The following is a 22,063-nucleotide window of genomic DNA, read 5'->3' as shown; positions in this document are numbered from 1 at the left end:
CTGAGTAAATATCTTTTTATTTAATTTATTTTTATATAACTAAAAACAATATATTTTATTTAGGATATGAATCATATATTAGACGTTCCCATATTGCCTAAAAGGTAATGATTAAATATAATAATTTAGGTATATGCGATATATTGTCATGGCGCCATATAGAAACTTTGGGGATTCTAATTATCTCAATTTTTAAATTATTTGACTGAGAGCGCTTAAATTTGAAACATCTGACATGATCGGAAATAAACTTCAACATGTATAGAGTATCCCCTATTAGGCCTATTCAAAAACTAATATGAAAACTATTCGTTTATGAAAGACAAAATTTACTATTCATATTCGATTCTAATTATTCATTCGTTGATTTAATATGATAAATTATTTATTTGTTTCTATTTGTTTCGTTCTTGTCAATTCATTCTTTTCGATTCGTTCTTGGATAGACCCAGTAGCCTCAGTAACTTTTACACAGGGGCCTCAAAATTTTTTTTTTAAAATTACCTGATTTTTTTAGACAATATTTTTGAAAATAACTTTTATCTAATATCTTTGATTTTTAGCTAATATTTTCAAAATAACTTTTTTTAAAGATAATTTCAAAATGACCTTTTTTTAAATTATTTCTCAAAAAAATTTACACTTTTTAGGTGGCTTTTAAATTTTTTGGCTCGAGCTCCTGTGTACCCCCCCCCCCCCCCCTGTGACGATTCTGGCTTAGCCTACCCACTAGGAATTTAATACAATTTAACAATTTTTGAACTATTATTAATTTTTATTTAAATTTTTTGCATAAATCTAGAGGAATGCACATATAAAAATTCCAAAAATTCGCAATTTATGTGCTCTATGCTGGTGTTATTAAAAAGCCCGATTGGGGTCAATTTTTTAAAAACGCCCGATTAAAATTATAACCAGAATAATATTATGTAAACCTAGAGATTTTGCTTATATATGAAAAAAAGGTTTGGACATCTATTTGCAAAATCTTGAGGCTTACATATTATTTTAATTATAATCTTAAACGGGCCGTTTTTAAAAATCGTGTTTTTAGCAACACTACTCTATGCTATTAGAATATATATACGTTTACTATATACATTCATCATATTATAAACCAACGATAAGGAGATGTTTCATTTTATGTAAATCTCACTTAACGTGGGTATGTATTATTTAATACATGGCCTACCAATTTCTGTAACGCTAACGATGTTGTTTAGTGTTAATTTTAAAATACTGGCCATGATATTTAAGAATTTTATTATAAATATGATATATTTAAAAAAAAGAGATTAAGAATTGTTTTTAAGCAAACAAATTTAATATCAATGTCTAGCCCAATTTTTAATCTTTGTCAAAAATTTGAGCTAGATGAGGTTATGTTTAAATTGTTATTCATCAATCAAAATATGGTATGTAAAGAATTTTATTAAAATATGATATATTACAATATAAAATATATGTAAAAGAACCTGGGTTAATATCTCTTCATTTTTTAAATATTTAAAAACCAAATTATTCACTATTTTAATTAATAATATTAATATAATATCTCAATTTTCATCAGACTTATATATTTAATAATATATCTTAATTATCTTTATATTGTAGTATTGATGTATGTATTGCATTATAATACATATATAGATAATATTGATATAATGGAAATATTTGTATGAATATATGGTGATATATTATTTATATATTATGAATTAGTATATTTATTAATTATGTTTTATAATGATTATATATGTATATAGAATAGAATATTATATAATGTTTAACTACCCAACATGTATGTTATGTTTTATTGATCATGGTTTAATACATTTAATATCCGTGTTTTATTTGGTGTGAATAAATGAATTTTTTATGTGAAATGAATTATCCTGTTTGTAATATTTTTTATTATCTTAATTATCTACATATTTTTAAACATCATAATTTTAAAAATTTATGATGTTTAATAAATTTAATTAGACAATCATCATGAATTCACAACAAGAATGAAAGTTTTTTTTATTATTATATAAATGAAAGTTTTTTTATTAATATATAAATGAGAAAATCATAATATAATTATTTTTCACAGTAAATAGCTCAATATTATTAGTACTTTTAGCATGAGCTCATCAATGACATATAATAATACCTAGACTGACGATTCATTCATTAAAAGTGTACATCAATACAAATCAGCTAGAGACGCCATCTTGGTTACTGTAATAAATATTAAAATTTTAAACGAGAGCCTAATTTTATATTATATCTGATGCAAACTTTATTAAAGAATTGCCTGATCATCGAGATAATAAGAAAGTAAGTTATCAATTTAATATTCGTTTTTAACATGAAAATAATTATTATAAAGGTTACCAAAATGGCGGGTCCAGCTGATTTGCTTTTAACGACGCTTAAAAATGCATTTTAATGAATGAATCGTCAGTCTAGGTATTATTATATGTCATTGGAGCTCATTTTTCACAATGAATGTATTTAATCCAGTCTTCCCCTTTCTTGTTTTAAATATTCATTCATGCATATAATGCACAGGCACTCATCATTATTCTTCTTTAGATTTAGGAAACTAGCTCGTATATTTCAAAATCATATGCATATATTCTTATCAACAAATAAATCATTTAACGTAAAAATTTATATAATTAAATTTATGATAACTAATTATTTAACAGGTACTATTATATAATTAATATCATTTAAAAAATGGTATAAAATTAATAAATCTATCATCATTAATTATCTAACAGATAATTCAAATATGTAATTAATATTATTAAAAAAGTTTTTGACATATTTATAAGTTTTAAATATTTTATGCTAAACCCCAAAAATGATTTGCTAGCTTATATTATATAATCTTTTAAAATTTCCTCATGAGGTTTGATGAATATTAATCTATTTGAATTCCATTCAATATGGGGATATTGCAGAGTCTCTTTGTATTACTTTTCTTAAAGTTGTTCTATGAATATTAAATTCATTATACCATCAATTGCCGATTGAATGTTCATCATTTGCATCTTCATCAAATGTTGTTTTACAAGCCTTTCTTTTTAATATGAAAGTGTGAATGTATGAGTGTTGGGCAGTCAATACTTGGCCAGAAAATACTCACCTGACTTTTATTATTAAATACCTTTATATGTATAATATTAAATAAAACTTGTAAGATCGAATTTTTTTTTTGTGTAAATAATGCTATATGCCTAAGGATAATATAAAATATCAGTATTTTAAATTAGTAATTCACACAAAAATAAATGTATAACATAATTTTTCTAGAAAGGGGTACTAAAAACAGATCATTATAATATTTTGTTATTAGATTGCTCTATTCAATAAATGAATTTAGGTAAGATACATATCATAAATATACAATATTTTGACAAATTTTGAGAAGAATTGATACAATAGATGAAACTTTAAAGGGTGGTGGCCAGTCTTGAAACATGACCATTTTTGCCACATATCCTCTATTAGTTAATCAAAAAAAAAATTAAAATTGATATACTAGAAGTTTCATTTTTAAAAAAGTACTGAGATTAATACCAATCCAAGTATGATTGCTTGTATAGAAAAATAATTTAAAAAATTTTTTACCCAACAAACTAAATTTTATTATTTCGTATTTTATAGAAAAATCTTTAATACAAACCTCGAAGTTATTGAAAATCATGATACGACTTCATTAAATACCATGGATCTCAAAAGTTTGATTTAAAACAATTATTTTTTTCATAGAAATATAATTATATATCTATTTTTACTTCTATAAAATAATCAAGATTGCAATTTAGTCCAGACATACCTAAATAACACTACCAAAATGCAAGTAAACTTAAACTAAATATGCCATTTTTCTTTACATTTGATAATATCATCTAACAAAATGTTAAAAACATAACTTTATTTATAACAAATAAATAGATTTTTTTTATGGCCCCCAATAATTTTATGCCGCAACATACTTTTTCAAATTTTATCATAACATTATCATCATAGCGTTTCCATATTTCTAACATACTTATTTATTGGCTTGATTTTGTAAATAACGCAACGCTTGAACATAACGCTTTCACTATAATTGAGATCTAAGAGTATTTCATATATTTCTTTTCACCTGCATCCAACACATCATTAAACCAAACCCGGAAATTAAAAATATTATTTTATTTTTTTTAAAGAGCACCAAAGAAAGCGAGACATGTTGTCATAATTTTAAAAATGGCTTTTTATCGGTTCAAAAGACTATCCGTTATTTCGTTGACTCTAAATTATTTCAAAGGGGTATATTGTTCGCTATATTAATCAATACGCTTAGTATGGGAATCGAATATCACAATCAGGTACATTTTATTAAAGGTATATACGTTACGGCTAATATCTAAACTTAGCTAAAAACTTGCTAGAGGTTAATTTACAAACTAAGTATACAAACTAGCCAATTTTTGTTTTAATAATAGTATAGTAATAATAAGTGTCTACTATATTTTTTCTTGAGAAACTTTTTAAATTTATATAATTCATACAGCCTAAAGAATTAACCAAGATACTGGAATACAGCAACTTTGTTTTCACAGTTTTATTTGCCATCGAAATGATTCTAAAATTATCGGCATATGGAATTTACGATTATATCAAAATTGGTTTTAACATTTTTGATGGCTTCATAGTTATTCTAAGGTATAATCGTTTATAATTATAATTCTATAATTATTATGTATCCATTCCCTATCCTTTATAATAAATTTATAATTATATAGGTTTTACTTAGATTATAGATTGTTAAATATCGTGAAGCTGAAGCTTACAATATTATTTTGTTATTTAAGATAATTATGTTAATCACCATTGCGTTATTTTTCAATAATAATATTTCAACAGTAAAATTTATGTTTAATCCTTTTAGTGTTATTGAGTTAACGCAATCCGGAGACAGCGGCCTCTCGGTTTTACGAACATTTCGGTTACTGCGTATTTTAAAATTGATTCGATTTATGCCGGCTTTGCAAAGACAATTATTGGTTATGCTTAAGATAATGGACAATGTTGCCACATTTTTTATGCTGCTCATCCTTTTCATATTTATCTTCAGGTATGAATTTGTTATAGTTTGAACCATAAGTCACTATCAGCATGCTTTTCCAAACCCCAACCCTAACATAAACAAGAAAGACATTATATATTCCCATCAAGATAATCTCGAAAAATAGGCATTAAATTTATCCTGCCAGTGTCTAAATTTTTTTTGAGAGATGTGTTATATTATTTTAAATAATTAGATAAATTTTTATGTTTATGAACTTGAAATAATATATCCATAAAAATGAAGGTGAAATAAAAGGGTATATATATTTGTAAAAAAATATATAACCAATAACGACAAATTTATACAAAATTTAAATTTACAAATTTAAATTAAATTTTTAGTATTCTACTCAAAAATATACAAGGTTTAAAAATAAAAGACAGACATATTTTTTTTAAATATAAATTTCCTACTTCAAGATATAGAATATCCAATTTAGCTGGATTTATTTTAAAACACACAAAAATTAATCTTATCTTATTTAATAAACTATTATATCGGTTTATTTTTATTATAAAAATTTGGTTATAATGACTTTTTTTATAAAAAATAAATAAAATATTTTGTCATTATTTTATTCATTTATAGTAGGCCTATTCAAAAATAATTCGAATATTAGATTCGATTCGAATAATTCGAATCTAATCGAATAATTACGAATACTAATAATAAATTATTTGTTTATCTGAATACGAATAATCATTTATTCGATTCGAATAAAACGAATTATTCGTAATATTTAATAAATTGTTTAATAAATCTAACATTTGTCATTTCTATTTGTTGACCTGCCATTCGGACAGGTGATGTGTTTGTGTTTATAAAAATTCTAGCACAAATTTAAAAATTTCTGAAGTGAAAATTTAAATTTTTATTTGCCACATTTTTTGAATCTCACGAAAAGTTTATTTTTTGAATCTCATAATAAATTATATTAAAAATTACACAAACCAGAGGTACATAAAAATATATTACATTTCTACAATAATTATTGTTAGCTAGCCTAATTATGTTAGAGGAGATTGCTTCTGATGAAATTATGCTTGATGTTGAAGATGAGAAAATTTCCTCACAAAAGAGAGCAATCATATGGGATCAATATCAAATCCTTAAAGATAGTGAAAAGGCTGCTTGCAATCATTGCAAGAGTATTATAAAATGTAAAGGCAAAACAACATCTCCTCTTATTGATCATTATAATAGGTTTCATTCACACCTTAGTAAAAAAAATAATAAAATTATTTTTTTTAAAGTCTACACCAAATTCTTCAAAAAAAATTAATTTTAAGGATAATTTATTAAAATTATTTATAAATCATAATATTCCTTTTATTTATTTTATTAAAAAAATTAATTCGAATTATTTGAAATATTCGAATAATTCGAATCGAATACAAATAGTAGATTTTATTCGTACGAATTTAAATAGTAAATTATTCGATTCGTTTAAACGAATCGAATATGAATAATGCACTATTCGATTCGAATTCGTTTTTGAATAGGCCTAATTTATAGTAAACGCGCATCACAGGGTATTTTTTTAAGAGCAAGCAAATAGGTAAAATTTATAATAAAATTTATAATGAATGCGCGATGCGATGAAATGAATTAAATCGCGGTAGAATGTAAATTTTACCTATTATTTGCTTGCTTTTCCAGTGATGTCGTTTACTATAAACGAAACCTTAGTTGCCCCCAAAAATATTTCTTGCATATATTACTACCTGAATAGATCAATTAATATAATTTTAAAATAATTAAAAATAACTCAACAATTTATGGCCAAGTTGTTCGAAATTTATAAAATAGATATTTTAAACGTTATTTGAATACATTTTAAGAAAACCAGGTCTTCAAATTTAAAAACACCGCTCAACAAATTATTTTAAAATAATTATTTAGCGGGTTTATTTTTAAATTTAAAGAATCTTATATTTGCCGGAAATTGATTCAAACATATGTAAAATATCTACCCTATTAATTTCAGGCTATTTTTTTTAATATTGGACACATTCTCCAAATATCTACATTGTCGGTAACATAATAAACAAATTATAAAATAATTTAGGCGTTCTCAAATTAAATTATAGGCAACAAAGTTCAATTATTGAAGATAAAATTTTGATCATTTAAAAATAAAATTACATTTGTTTTTATATGATTGACTAAAAAGAGAGATCATTTATACCCCATTATGATTTAAAAATTTTAGTTATATTTTTTATGTGTTTTTTCATTATATAAGTATTTTAGGAATGAATTTGTTTGGTTGCAAATTTTGTAAATATGTTGAAGATGGTAAAAAAATATGCGATAGAAAAAACTTCGATTCATTGCTTTGGTCTCTAGTTACTGTTTTTCAGGTTATTAATAAAACATTATTAAGTTTTCTTTTAATATAGAGTTTTGTATGTGACATGATAATAATTTTTGTGACACAATTAAATATTTATTTATTCACCCCAGAGAATTGCAATAGTAAGTATTTTTTTATTAGATAACTTCAATAAGTTGGCTTCATTCGGCTATATCATCTGTGAAAGGTTAAAAATTATGCAATATCATGATCTCTTAAATGTTTATCCCTCAAGGCTAATAATTTCTTAAGATATTCGATAAAAAGAGAGCTAAGATTGATTGGGGCTCATGGATCCCCCTTTTAAAAAAATTTAACAATCTATTTAAATCACCGTGATAATTTTAATTTCAATTGTGATTACTTTAACAGTTAATGCAGGGTAAATTATAATAAATATTAATAATTATCAGGAATAAGTATTTGTATGTTTAATTTAACATTATATTAAGATTCTGACGCAGGAAGATTGGAACGTTGTATTATTTAATGGTATGAATGAAACTTCACAATGGGCTGCTCTCTACTTTATAGCACTGATGACTTTTGGAAATTATGTTTTGTTTAATTTATTAGTAGCTATATTGGTCGAAGGATTTCAAGGAGTAAACTATTAATTTTTACAATCAAATTCTTCTATACATCTTTTTACTGTGATTAATATTTTTTTTAAATAGTAGACTTATAAGATTGGCGCGCGGGGAAATTTTTGTTTGGGGTTTTTGGTGCCAGCTTATAATTTCTTTCCCCATGCCCATAATATATTTATTTTATGAAGAAAAAAGCTATATATTTGCTTAATTCGAAGCTTAAAAAATTTCCCACTAAGGCCCTGGCCTAATAATATTTAGCACAACTCGGACTCAGCCCGAAAATCTATTTCCCAAAGATTTTGGGCTTAACACATAACCTCCATTTTGAAAAAACTTAAGTCCAATTCTTGTTATACGTAAAAAAATACGAGCAATTTAAATCAAACACCACTACTAAGAAATTTTCCTTTTTATTAATGAGGTTTTTTTTCGTATAAATTTGATTATAAACTAAACATTTTGTAATTGTTACAGCACACCGATTTACAAATAGTATAATTAGGCTCCCAAAAATCGATAATTAAATATTCGATTCGTAAACTAATCGAATAGTTTAGTGTTCATTTTTGTGCGAATCGAATAATATTACTATTAATTTTTGTTCAAATCGAGTAATCCAAAAATATTTAATGTAAATTAAAAGACTTTTTAAATTTCTTAACTTTCATTTTCATTTTTTTTGTGGAGTTATTTCCGGTAAATATCTTGCTGTTTTTCCTTATTTATTTTTTTTCACATCCAAACAAATTTTATCTAACATTTTTATAACTTCTTCAAAATGTTCGCAGTTTTTTTTAAAAAAAAAATTAATCTTAAGTTTCTTTATTTTGAACATTATTTATTATTTCTAATTTAAATTCAATAAACTTTTCACGATAAATTATTTGATTATCAAAAAACAAACCGAATCGAAACAAACCATATTAAATAACACAGTGTAACCGACACGCAACTGTTTTACATAACTGTTAGGGGCCCTGGAATTGGCAATGCACAATTTAAAATTATATACTTATAAAATAAAATGGATGTTAAAATTCTATTCTATCCTTCCCTTTTCTCTATAATTCTTGTAACATTTACTTTATTGGGTTCTGGTTTAAAAGAAAAAATTTGTTTTATAGTTTTTGGATTTTCTAATCCTTTTCTAAATTAATTTAAAATATCTAAAGTATTATAACCTATTTTTTTTAAATATTAATATTTTAATAATTATAAATATTAGGATGAAAGAAGCTTATCGGGAGATAGCAATAAATCTTCAGCCTACAAACCTGTAACCCCAAATGGTAATAAATTATTTTTTCGATTTGAAGTATATTTATATAATTTTTTAAATATTAGTATGTTAACTTTTTATGTCTCAATTATGGATTATTATATTTAGCTTCGGGAAGTATTGGGTTTTTAGGTGTTTTTAAATTTTCTAATAACGTTATAAATTTTCCTTATATTACATTTTTTTTAAAATTGTTTTGGAGTTTCGGGTGTGGCTCAACGGTTAGATAGTTTGAATGTGAAACGGGCACTACCCTAGCGGTTCCAGATCCGAGCAATAATAAAAATGGTCATTATTAGTTTTAATAATATTTTGTCTTTTAGCGATTGCGTCAAATATTATTTACACTTAGATAAGAATATTATCATTCGCTGTTTGACGATTGACCAGCGTCAAATATTATTAACCCTTAAATTTAATTATGATTATTACATTTAAATCTAAAAGGGATCAAATATTTAGATGTAATGCGGGATTATAATCGTCCCTTATCGCTTCCAAAGTTTCAGTTAAACGACCCGAACACAAAATACGTTTTTATTGAGGTCCAAAATCCTGGTATACTTGCTCCATTAATCACTCACACCGCTGCTACCCCTCAAACGTCCCCGAAAATTGAAAATATCAGGCTTCAATTTAAACGTCAGAACATGGTCTCATCTCAAACTCTTAATAAGTCCATTTCTTACGATTCCATATATTCGGGATCAAATCGATTTAAACCTTATATTAGAACAGAGACAAAAATACCATTAGTCAAGGTTATAAGCATATAAATTAGTGAAGCAATATATATTTTTTAAAAACTATTTTTAGATTCAATCATTGATACCTGGGAAAGATTTAGGATCCCAGAACTTTAGCCATCAATCGTCGAACTCAATATTACCTAACTCATACAGTAATTTTTCAAGTATTGGAGATGATGATATCCATAGTTCTAAAGATTACCCATTGTAAACTACTTGAATTTATAATATTGTTATCACAGTATAATATATTTTTAATGTTGATGTGATTTTTTTTTATTTGCATTTTGTTCACAGCTTTTTTAAAAATAATATAAAAGATTCGCATCCAATCGTAAACAAGCCTTCTCCCCAAATTTTGATTCATCGCTAGGACTAAAAAAAAGTCATCAGCGTTATAGTTATCGAAGTTTAAAACATTCAACCTCTCCTAACATACTAAGAAGACATTCAACTTGTCCTAATAGGTATTCAGTTCTAAGGGTTCAGGTTCAAGACGTTAATAAAGGGGATAATATTATAGACCACGTTCCAAAAAGTAATTTTTTGATGGTTCCAACTACCCGGGCTAGAGGTAAAAATATATCTAGGGATCATTTAGCACCACCATCTATGACTCTTCGTCGATCATCTCAATCCCTTTCTAAACAAGACGAAAATAATTTAAAGTTCAAATCTATTAGCGAATTCGTAAATCCTCCTAACCAAGTAAACAAATGTAACCTAGATTTTAAAGATCAAAGCAACAAGGAAAAAACAACCTTATATTTTGAACCTATCGTAGCTTCAAAGCAATACTTGGTAGAACCTTTTAATCCTCTTCCATCTAGTCTTAATTTACCTCTATACGATGTCGAAATGTACTTTAGAAAGTAATATATCAAATTTTCGTCTATTATATAAATTCCATATATTATTTTCCCTTATAAAGATAAATCATCATATAAATAAATATCTAAATTTAAATATTTTCTACTATAAAACAGTAAACGCCGCAGTTATCAACTCAATCTTGATGAAAAACCTGATAAGAAACCGCGAGTCGGCGACAGATTATCTTTGCCTATTATTCATTACAAATCGAAAGATGAAAGAAAAATTATAGTATATATATTTTTTATAAAACATGTCTATTAATATATTTTGTTCAATATTGTTCATGGAATCATTTTTTCCCAATAAACTTTACTCATGACCGTAAATATTTTTTTTATGTCAATATATAGCATCAATTTTGTCCCTCTTGGTTGCATAATTTCAAAAGGAAGAGAAAAGATTACTCTTTGTACATATTTGGACCTAAAAATCAGTAAAATTATTTGATTAGTACTATAATATTCTATTATAGTTTTGCCTTTTATAAGGTTGAGACAAATATGTTCCCGTTATGTAGAAAATAAATGGTTTGATTACATGGTCCTGTTATTTATATCGCTTAATTGCATAACACTGGCTATGGAAAGGCCCAATATTCCCCCATACAGCATGGTATGCTTTAACAATTCTTTATTATTCATTTATGACAAACTAATATTTTTTTAAAAATAGGAACGCAAATTTCTCACCTCATCTAATTATGTATTTTCAATCATTTACGGAATCGAGATGATTTTAAAGATAATATCAGATGGCTTGCTTGTAGGGAAACGGGCTTATTTTCAAATTGGATGGAATATAATGGACGGTTCATTGGTTATCATATCTCTCATCGATATAATTTTAACCTTTACTTCCATAAAAAGTCCGAAAATATTTGGAATGTTGAGAGTTTTAAGGCTTCTGAGAACACTTCGTCCTTTAAGGTATTAATTTAAATCATCTTCATATTTAAGGATTTAATTTGTGACTAATTTGTATTAAATTAGGGTCATTAATCGTGCACCCGGACTGAAGTTGGTCGTACAGACACTTCTCTCTTCTTTGAGACCAATTGGAAACATAGTTTTAATATGCTGCACATTTTTTATCATATTCGGTATCTTAGGAGTTCAGGTAATAGGTTTTATTTTAACCATCAATTTATTAAAGATTTTTGGTTTTACTTGTAAACTTGCATTAGATCTCTCGGAAATATATTCAACATCCCTCATCCTCCCCCATCCCTATAAACTATTTTAAGAACGATTACAAGGATTTTTATTCAAAATAAGTCATTTCCTCTTATTTTTTGCCTTACTTATTATTGTAGTAATGATTCGTTCTATCTATTTTATAAGTACAGTGGCCCCTACACTTTCTGAGCTTATGAAGCAGAATACCCCCCTGAAAAGTACCCCCCTCCCCTCGAAAAAATGATAATTATTTTATGACACCCATAAATTTCAAAAATAATTTTGATTGCATCAATTTTTAATATATAATATAAATAAAATGCAAAAAATATATACTTTATAAATATTATTTTTAAATTAATAATTTAGATAAATTAGGGAAAGAGAAAGCGAAAGAATTTATAATTTCATCAATATTTAATTGTTTAAATAAATTTTTTTCCATTGATAATATGGTTAAATTATTGAGAAATGAATCTTTCATGGTACTACTAAGTCTTGTTTTAATTAATTTAATTTTACTCATGATTCTTTCGGCAGTACATGAGGTTGTAGGAATGGTTAATAAATATTTATATAAAATTCTTAAATTAGGGAAAGCTGAAAAATTTAAAGGTAAAATAAATGAATAGTTTTTCCAATCTGAATCGTAAGTCCCTGAATTATCATCATCATCAGAAGAAGCTAAATAATGTATTGGTAAAAATATTTTAATTAAATAAATTTACAATTCTCAGAATCTGACAAATCTTTAGATTCTTGAACCTCTAGGTCATGAGTAATAATTACATTCCCCATTTTGGCCATCTTATAAATATTTCTAAACTTCAACATTTCTTTGAAAATTTGACTTGAATTTAAATTGTAAAATTCACAGATATCCTCGATATCTTCTTTAATAATTGATTTTTCTGCTATTCCCTTTGGCGTAAAAAATGATGCTTGATGTAAAAATTTCATCGAATCATCATTAAATCTTTCGTTAAACTGCATAATAATTAAATCGAGTGTAGCATAAAACACACTTATTTTAAAGCTAAAAAAATTTCTATATTTAATGATGAAAGTATATATATACCTCTCCCTTTTGGATTGTAATGTTTGAAGTCTAGAACTTTCAAAATCAAAAGGTAGATTTCTCTCCTTCATAAAATCTTGTGCCTTTGAAAAAACATCCAAAAATTCAGTGTTATTATCTATTAGATTAAAAAATAATTAAGACAATAATTTATATTATACTTCTCAAATTAATCAAGTAATCATTTGCCAATTGAATTTGATTTATTGCAAACCCTATATCCTTCGAAATGGTTTGCAATTTTGTACAAGTCAAACATGTTATCAACAATATTTTATCCAAAACACTAAGTGATAAGATAAAATCAAATTTTTCTATTCTAAAGACTATAGCACTAGCCATAGTGGAAGTGGCAGGATCTTCAGAATCCTTTAAATTTGTTAAAGCTGCCCTCAAGGCATCATAAAGTAGAAAAAAATTAGCAATAGCTTTATATGACGATAGCCAGCTTCTAAATAAAAAAACATTTTAAATATAAACAAATAAGGTACTATTACCGTACCGAGTGGTATTTTTGATGCGTAGAAATCGTTGCGATTTTTTCAGATCATTACACTGACATTTTTTGAGTACCTCATATCTTTTTACACCATTAAAATAGATCTAAATCTCATCTAGTATTCCTAGACTGTACACCATTGATTCTTCCAATCATGAGGCGCCATCTTAACTTTGCCCAACTAGGAATTCAAGGGGTAAATTCATCGAGCCAAGTTTGGATATTATATTATGCTTAATATCGAGACCTGTGGTATTTCCCGTACAATATATGTCAATCAGTCTTTCAACAGGCTTCGGCGTCTCACTATTTTCAACATATCTTACTGTCAAAGCTATTGCTTCTGATTTCGAAACATCATATGTGCCATCAACTATGATTAAAAAGCACCTGTTAAATTCAATCTCATTTTGAATTTTTTTATAACCATATTTTTCATGCTTTAAATAAGAATATTTATGTTATTATATGTTAATAGATTTTCATATGATTTCGTTTTTAATCCCTTATTGTTTTTCAGATATTAAATAACCTAGACATCTTATTAATATTCTTATGATAGAACGGTTATTATCCACACATTCTTTCTTGGGTATTATAAATTGCAATATGGAATTTTTGTTGTGTGAAAGCTTTCCATAATCGGCCATCATATGTGCCTGTGAAGATTCATGCACAATAATATTACTATTAAATTTCATGATCATTAAAAGAGTCAGATATTATATTTTCTTTTAACACATTTTATTATTTTTGGTTAATATTTTTAGGCATATTTTGAAATTGGAAAAATAATTTATGACAAGAAATCTCGGATAACAACCTAATTTACTAAACATCGATCTAAAATATCCATCAATACATATTAAATTAATAAATAAGGGGGGGGGGGAAATCAATTGGTTATGGATGGATGTAGCATAACAATTTAAAAAAATTTTTAAATATGAAAATAATAATTTTTTTAAAAAAAGTACCCCCCCCCCCACTCAAATTTACTGCAGCAGTTACTTCGAACCCCCCTCCCGTTGTAGGGGCCACTGTATAAGTATATGCTTATAATATACTAAAAATATATTTGTTTTATTAGTCTTCTTTAAATAAGAATCGAATCAAGATATTTAGGTAATTCAATAATTTTAAGTCTTCTTTAAAATAAAACCGAATCAATGGGGAAAAAGGATGATTATAATTTCTATTTACATTCTATATTTTTTTAAATGTTTTTGATTGACATGTTAAAATAATATGAAATTATATCAACAATCTGCAACAATATATATATATATCACTCGTCATTCTTATACTATGCCTAAATAGGCTATTATGACTTCCAATTAATCTCCTTTTTTTAGCGTAGTGATCATTCCATTTACTATAATATAATATGTATATGATTCTTGTGTATAGAGAATCATCCATTTTTGAAAACTATACTTGCATTTATATAAAATAAAACATATTATTTAATTAAAATGTTATTTTATTATTATATTTAATTAATGTTATATACATTCTATTCTAACGTTTTTTAGTTATTCAAAGGAACATTTTATCATTGTGAAGGAGATGATACAGACTCGGTGAAAAATAAATCGGACTGCTTGAGAGATTCCAAAAATAAATGGAAAAATGCTAAATATAACTTCGACAATCTTGGACAAGTTACTAAATTCAACTCACCATTAAATTTGTATATGTGAAATCTAGGCGCTTATGTCATTGTTTGTATTGTCGTCAAAAGACGGCTGGGTAAATATAATGTACAATGGTTTAGATGCTGTAGGACTTGATCAACAGGTATAATATGAAAAATAAATTCAATTTTTAACTTATATAATAATAATTTCCTTTGATCTCGCAAATAAATATTTTTAAAAATAATTTTCTATTTTTGAATGTATGCCTAAAAGCCCATAGTCAACTTCAGCGAATGGAGACTGCTATATTTTATATCTTTTTTGCTTCTGGTTGGATTTTTCGTGCTGAATATGTTTGTAGGAGTAGTGGTGGAAAATTTTCACAAATGCAGGGAAGATCTAGATAGAGAAGAACAAGCGACTAGATTAGTCAAACGCATGAAAAAACTAGAAGCTAGAAGAAAGAGTGAAACTCTAATGACAACTCTTGGTATTATTAATTTTAATTTTCAATATATTTTAGTCAAATGAACAATATCTATTACAGGGGGTGTACTCAAATTTTATTTCGAAACCTTTCTAAAATGGTTTGGGGTGCTTTGACCCCAGACCACCCTTCTAAGTAGTAGGCACACGTTTGGCTATAAATAGTTGTTATGGGGATCTATATCGCGTTTTCCTTTGCGCCCTACATCAAATTCAGACACTTAAATAAAATTTTGATTGCTAAATAAATTCAATATTACTTACACTTGGGCTTAGGTAACCTTAACTTAATCCCACTTATTGATTAAGATCAAATCAACCAAACTCTTTTTATATACTATTTCACCGTTCGTTAAAAATTTTATATTATAAGATCCTAAACGTATGGGAGACGAGGAATTCACTTCAATTTATTTCTACACTTTCATCACATAAGAGTAGAATTTAAACCTGATATTAATATAGCTAATTGTACCATACATAATTGTCTTTTAGATTTCATAAATATTTATTAATTTAATTTTTATAAAGGTAAATGTGTTTTGGAATAACAAAATTAATAATAAAGCATTTAAATCCCAATAAATAAATTTTCGAAAATTTTCAACCCCATTTTTTAATCTGATAATTTTTTTAGATAATAAAACATGAATTAATATGATTTTTAAATGGCATCTATAAAATTAGAGGGCGTGTTGATGGTTGGTTCAAGGAATGATATTTCTAAAAATCTCCAAAATATCGATTTCAATATTAGAATATCTGTAGTCAATTCTTAAATTCCGAATCGAACAATTCAATATTCAATTTGTGAAATCGGAAAATTTTATAATTTATATTTATACAAATCTAAAAAACGAATTTTTTTTCCGGATATTTTATTTAATACACCATAAAAATAAGAATAAAAATGCTAACATTTTATTGCATAATTAATAAAAATAAGTATTTATAAAATAAATTTATAAAAACAAGCACTTTCAGATATCACGTTTTCCTAATTGTTACTTCTTATTTTAGAGACATGCTATTTTGTTATTCATATTTATGTCTATAAAATAGACCTTCGCAAGATGTAGAAGAGCCCTGTTATTTTCACTCCTTCTGCGATTGCATAATCTTATCATAAATAAATATTCGTTTTATTTAATTTTAAGGTATTTTAATGAAATATGTAAAAATCAATGAAAATTAACTAAATAATCCGAATAAATATTAAAATTTACTAACTCGTGATAATAATTTAAATTTATTATAATCGAATAATGTTCGATAGACCTATTTCATATGGTTTAAACTAGGAGCGTAGTCAAAGGAAATCCCCCCCCCAATCACAAATTTCTCTGTTCTCGTATATATCATTTTAAGCTAATAAAAATTTTCCTCATACACCCACCTCTTCCCAAAATATATATACAATATATCATTATAAGGAAGAATTTGAAGTAATGTCCTTAACTTTTTTAAATAAATCAAAATTTTCTAAAAAAAAAAAGATTTAAATTTTAAAAAAGTTAAAACCCAAAATTATTTTTTATAAAAATCTAATATAGCCAAAGGTCTACAATAAACGGACCTAAAAAACTCCAATAAAATTTATGGAGAAAAAATTATCTATCAGAACTTTCCTCCCTCCCCCTTATCAAAATCCTGGATAAACATGCGCCCATGAATTTAACATTTATCAAAAATATTAAATTTTATATATATTTATTAAATAATTTTTTAATATTTTTACGAAAATTCATAAAATTTTTCAAAATTCTTAAATTAATTATTTAAATTATTGCTTATTTAATATATTATAATAAATTAATATACTTTATAGTCTTATAACTATATCAAAAAAAAATTCATTTTGTATTTAGGTCCTCATTATTTTAAAGAACTAACCAATAACATGTGTTAGGCCAACTTACCATATTACTGGGGTATGTTGGTCCAAAAAATTCAAATTAATTTTTAAAAATGTAAATGTTTAAAAAAAGATATATATTAAATATTTTAAATAGCCTATATACCTTAAGGATTCAGAATATATTTTATTTCAGATTGGTTTATGGTCATTCAGGAATAAAAAGTTCAACCAACTTCGGTCTCTTCTGTTTAAAAGAATGAGTGGGTTAATATGAAAATATAATGAGAACTTACTTTATTTATATACACTACTGTATACCAATGTTTTTTTTACTAGTTGATGGAAGAAAAAAGTTTAAGGATGAAGAGTTAATCATTAAAGTTGAAAATCGCAAATTTATTCGGCATTTTTTTACTTTGGGACCCGTTTAATCCCCCCATTAGATACGCCACTGCTATGCTAGATTTACTATTTTATTCGACGTTTTTTTTGAATATTTTTCACAACCTATAAAATAAATTATCTTATATTTATCGGATAATTAAAGGTATTCGACAAGTTCCTGTACACTTTGAGTATTCGAAGACAAGACGATTCCTACATAATATAGTAACTAGTAAATATTTTGATTTGGCAATTGCCGCCGTAATAGGACTCAACGTTGTATCGATGGCTTTGGAATTTTACAATATGCCTTTGGTAAAAAAAAATAATTGATATAAACAACTGTAAAATTAGTTGTTTACGTTTTATCTATATCTTCTTTAATAATTGCCCTATTTTTTCATTTATTTTCTTATAGGAATTGATTTATGCTCTCAAGATATTCAATTATTTTTTTACGGCCGTTTTCATCATCGAATCGACCATGAAATTGATAGCTTTAGGTGTAAAGTCCTACATGTCAGATAGGTTTATATATATACATATTCATAATCAATCAAAATGTTTTCTATGTATATAAAAATTTTCAAATAATTCGCAAAAAAAATAAATAAAACTAGATGGAATCAATTGGATATTATTATCGTGATTTTATCGATATTCGGTATTATTTTAGAAGAAATGAAATCAAACATATTTCCTATCAATCCAACTATTATAAGAGTCATGAGAGTTTTACGAATAGCCAGAGGTTCAAAAACTATTATAACGCCTATTAATTTTAATATTTTAGTTCTGAAACTTTTAAAAATGGCGAAAGGCATAAGAGCACTTTTGGACACCGTTGTTCAAGCTTTACCTCAAGTCGGAAATTTAGGCTTATTATTTTTCTTGTTATTTTTTATATTCGCCGCTTTGGGAGTGGAGCTATTTGGAAAACTAGGTTTGAACAAAAAAAACATATCTCTCAAACTATTTATTTTTTTAATACAATCAGTGATGTATGAGTTAAACGGAATTTATTAGTAAGTGAAATGTAGCCATAATATCGGTCTCAAAACATATGTTAGATACCAAAATCAAGCAAATTAATTGTTATATTTTGTTTGATTTTGGATATAATATAACACATATTTTAAGAGCGGTATCCCGCTATCGTCGCCCTTAGTTATGGAAAAGAAAAAAATATTTTTCAAACTCAACTTAAAAATTTTCATTCATTTTTTTGCAGAATGTTCTATTGAACACCCTTGTGACGGTCTCAGTGAACATGCTCACTTTAAAGACTTTGGTATGGCATTTTTAACTCTTTTTCGAATAGCCACTGGTGATAATTGGAATGGAATTATGAAAGTTATTCAAAAAAAAATCTAGAATTTTTAAAAATTCACTCTTTAAAATCTTTATAAAGGATACTTTGAGGGAAGATTGCGATTCCTCCAGTGATTGCTTGAAGAATTGTTGTGCGAGTCAAATTCTGTCTCCTATCTTTTTTGTAATTTTTGTGTTAATGGCCCAATTCGTATTAGTCAATGTCGTGGTAGCCGTATTAATGAAACATTTGGAAGAGAGCAATAAGGTATGCCATTTATATAGTAATACCACAATATTTCAAAACACTAATAACTCTCAAAAAAAACTTAAGATAAAAACTTTGAATATCTTATGTCTTGCGATTTTTTTTTGAATTATTCTGAAAATAATATACAGCAAGTTCGTTATGAAGATGATATCGATGATGAACTACAAAAACAAATTGAAAAAGAAGAAAAAAATTTGGAATCACGTGATATAATCTCACCCCTCGTAAAATTTATAAAATAATTTTAAAGATGTTTATTTAATATGTTATAAAACGTAGGGCTTTACACCTCATTCGACATCTTTAGAAAATTTAGACCTGATTGGTGAAACCAATTTTAACGATGATACCATTTCAGAAGGTATACTTTTTGATCATAAATAATATACAAACATCTAAGGGCTCATCTTATCCTTATCTGCCCTCTTAATTTTTAATATAATATTTTATTTAGAAAAGCAGCTAGGACACCTTTTTTGTTTCTTTTTATAAACTATATATAGAGTTTGGTATAAGGTGATAATACTAAAATAACATTTTATTCAGATAGATTATTTAAAAAGAAAACAAGACGAATTAGGACACATCCTTCAATTATTATTATAAATTAATCATGTAAACAATACCATAAATATGCTGTGAAACTTGGATGGTCTAGCCAATCCAAATAAATTTCTACCTTCCTCGTCGAATTTTCGATAATTGTTTATAATTTATAAAAAATAAACGAATATTCTACATAATTAATAGTAATCAACAATAATATATTTGTCTAAATATTAACTATAGCTTATTTATTTATACCCTTACATTAGTGTAATCTTGTTCTTAAGAGTTTATAAGGCTACGCCAATTTAAATCGCTATTTTAAAATAAATTTTAAAATATTTTGCTTCCTATGAATCGCGATTTAAAATCCAATATGAAGGCACATCTAAACAAATATAACCCAAATTTACTAATCTTGAAGAAAAATTAATTGCCTCCCCATAATCTTCATTTTATGATTAACGGTGAAGAATGTTTAAAAGAACTTATAGTAATGATATTATTAGGTATAATCACATTTTTTTATAAAATTTTATTTAAATGTTTAAGAAAGATAAAATTTCAAAAAATAATTAAATGCATGAAACAGGCTATCCAAATGTAACAATGCACTTAATGAACGAAGAGGAGAATGCTACGAATGCTCCTATATATTATCAGGTTAAAGAAAACAGAAAACCCTCATCCGAATTAAACGGTGGAAAAGGGATCACCAAACTTTCGCCGACTTCCTCAATTAGATCTTCCTTCAAAAGAATCATATCCTTTCGTAGTTGTAAAAATTTTGATAAAGATAATTCTAGCCCTTCAGACAATAAAAACGGTCAGAGCGTGGATAGAAAAGGTAGTTCTTTTCATATGACCAATTGTATATACAATGGCATATCTAATATAAATCACCGTGGACGCAACGGTACTAAATACCACGAACTTGAAGAATATCAAAAATTATGGCACTCTGATCTCAATTTACCATCTTGGTATAAACGGAATAAGTCCAAGAGGTCCACCACCAACGATTATTACCAAAGACTTCACAAAAGCAAAGAGCGCTTCTTTAACAAATATCAAGAGTTAACTGATACCCTTTTTCCCTTTGGAAGGTATTCGCTTAAGCATTATCGGATGTGTCTTAAATCTAGACGGAAGAAGAAGTGGTCGAGCGATAAATATCAAAGTTACGGTGATGCTATAGTTACAAGTGCAATTGATAAGCAAATTTGCTCAGTTACCAATTTATCCGATCCATAAAACTTGTTTATACTTTTTTTAAAAATATTTATTAAAAGCTTTTTAAAATATTTAATGAATAAAATTATATCATATATTTAAATAGTGTGTTCATATTCGAATCTTATAAAAGTGGTAAATATTATCTTATTTTCATATATTTTTATAAATATTCGGAATAACATGAATGGTTGACCAAGTTGATTTATATCTTGTAATATAATCTCTTTTTTTCTTTTTCCCTCTCAGATGTTTTTTTAGTATAATTAATGTAAATTTAATAATGTCAACATTCCCTTTTATCAACTTATTTTTTTATATATATTATTTCTAAATTTCTATTTAGTTGGAAAATATTTTAATAAAGTATAATAATATTACTAGTATTATTATATTAAATATTTAAAATGGAGGAATTTAATTAAGGACACTTTGGTATTATATTGAAGTTTAATATGAAGTATGATAAAATGAGAGGATTGTATACATCAAGGAATAGAATGCGCACTAGATTAGCTAAATTTCTGGGTAAATAATTATAGATAATATGGTATAATATGCGAACTATTATAACTTTATAGCAGGGAATTTAGTTATTAAATGGCATTAGCTGTTG

General features: G+C 26.0%; 1 protein-coding gene across 1 annotated transcript in view; it reads left to right on the top strand.

Annotated features, from left to right (window-relative positions):
• Positions 1 to 21,724, top strand: part of LOC135922107 (voltage-dependent T-type calcium channel subunit alpha-1G-like) — a 42,803-nt gene extending 21,079 nt beyond the window's left edge. Inside the window, exons 9-37 of the mRNA XM_065456516.1 lie at positions 64 to 104; positions 3,661 to 3,734; positions 3,810 to 3,856; positions 4,209 to 4,370; positions 4,556 to 4,707; positions 4,934 to 5,119; positions 7,359 to 7,476; positions 7,922 to 8,074; positions 9,288 to 9,351; positions 9,789 to 10,102; positions 10,158 to 10,297; positions 10,411 to 10,962; positions 11,077 to 11,194; positions 11,317 to 11,399; positions 11,455 to 11,578; positions 11,639 to 11,892; positions 11,956 to 12,082; positions 15,254 to 15,382; positions 15,429 to 15,518; positions 15,632 to 15,848; positions 18,250 to 18,401; positions 18,505 to 18,614; positions 18,707 to 18,837; positions 18,880 to 19,029; positions 19,318 to 19,439; positions 19,498 to 19,665; positions 19,797 to 19,892; positions 19,948 to 20,029; positions 20,807 to 21,724. Of these exons, the coding sequence (XP_065312588.1) occupies positions 64 to 104; positions 3,661 to 3,734; positions 3,810 to 3,856; positions 4,209 to 4,370; positions 4,556 to 4,707; positions 4,934 to 5,119; positions 7,359 to 7,476; positions 7,922 to 8,074; positions 9,288 to 9,351; positions 9,789 to 10,102; positions 10,158 to 10,297; positions 10,411 to 10,962; positions 11,077 to 11,194; positions 11,317 to 11,399; positions 11,455 to 11,578; positions 11,639 to 11,892; positions 11,956 to 12,082; positions 15,254 to 15,382; positions 15,429 to 15,518; positions 15,632 to 15,848; positions 18,250 to 18,401; positions 18,505 to 18,614; positions 18,707 to 18,837; positions 18,880 to 19,029; positions 19,318 to 19,439; positions 19,498 to 19,665; positions 19,797 to 19,892; positions 19,948 to 20,029; positions 20,807 to 21,468 (4,818 nt within the window). The 3' untranslated portion in view covers positions 21,469 to 21,724. The remainder of the gene's footprint in view (positions 1 to 63; positions 105 to 3,660; positions 3,735 to 3,809; positions 3,857 to 4,208; positions 4,371 to 4,555; positions 4,708 to 4,933; positions 5,120 to 7,358; positions 7,477 to 7,921; positions 8,075 to 9,287; positions 9,352 to 9,788; positions 10,103 to 10,157; positions 10,298 to 10,410; positions 10,963 to 11,076; positions 11,195 to 11,316; positions 11,400 to 11,454; positions 11,579 to 11,638; positions 11,893 to 11,955; positions 12,083 to 15,253; positions 15,383 to 15,428; positions 15,519 to 15,631; positions 15,849 to 18,249; positions 18,402 to 18,504; positions 18,615 to 18,706; positions 18,838 to 18,879; positions 19,030 to 19,317; positions 19,440 to 19,497; positions 19,666 to 19,796; positions 19,893 to 19,947; positions 20,030 to 20,806) is intronic.
• The last annotated feature ends 339 nt before the right edge of the window (positions 21,725 to 22,063 follow it).

This window comes from Gordionus sp. m RMFG-2023, chromosome 1 (assembly GCF_954871325.1).
Source record: "Gordionus sp. m RMFG-2023 chromosome 1, tfGorSpeb1-WG-v2, whole genome shotgun sequence".
In the NCBI taxonomy this organism is placed as follows: domain Eukaryota; kingdom Metazoa; phylum Nematomorpha; class Gordioida; order Chordodea; family Parachordodidae; genus Gordionus; species Gordionus sp. m RMFG-2023.
Note: the sequence above shows the minus strand (reverse complement) of the source record. Positions and strands in the feature narration are given on the sequence as shown.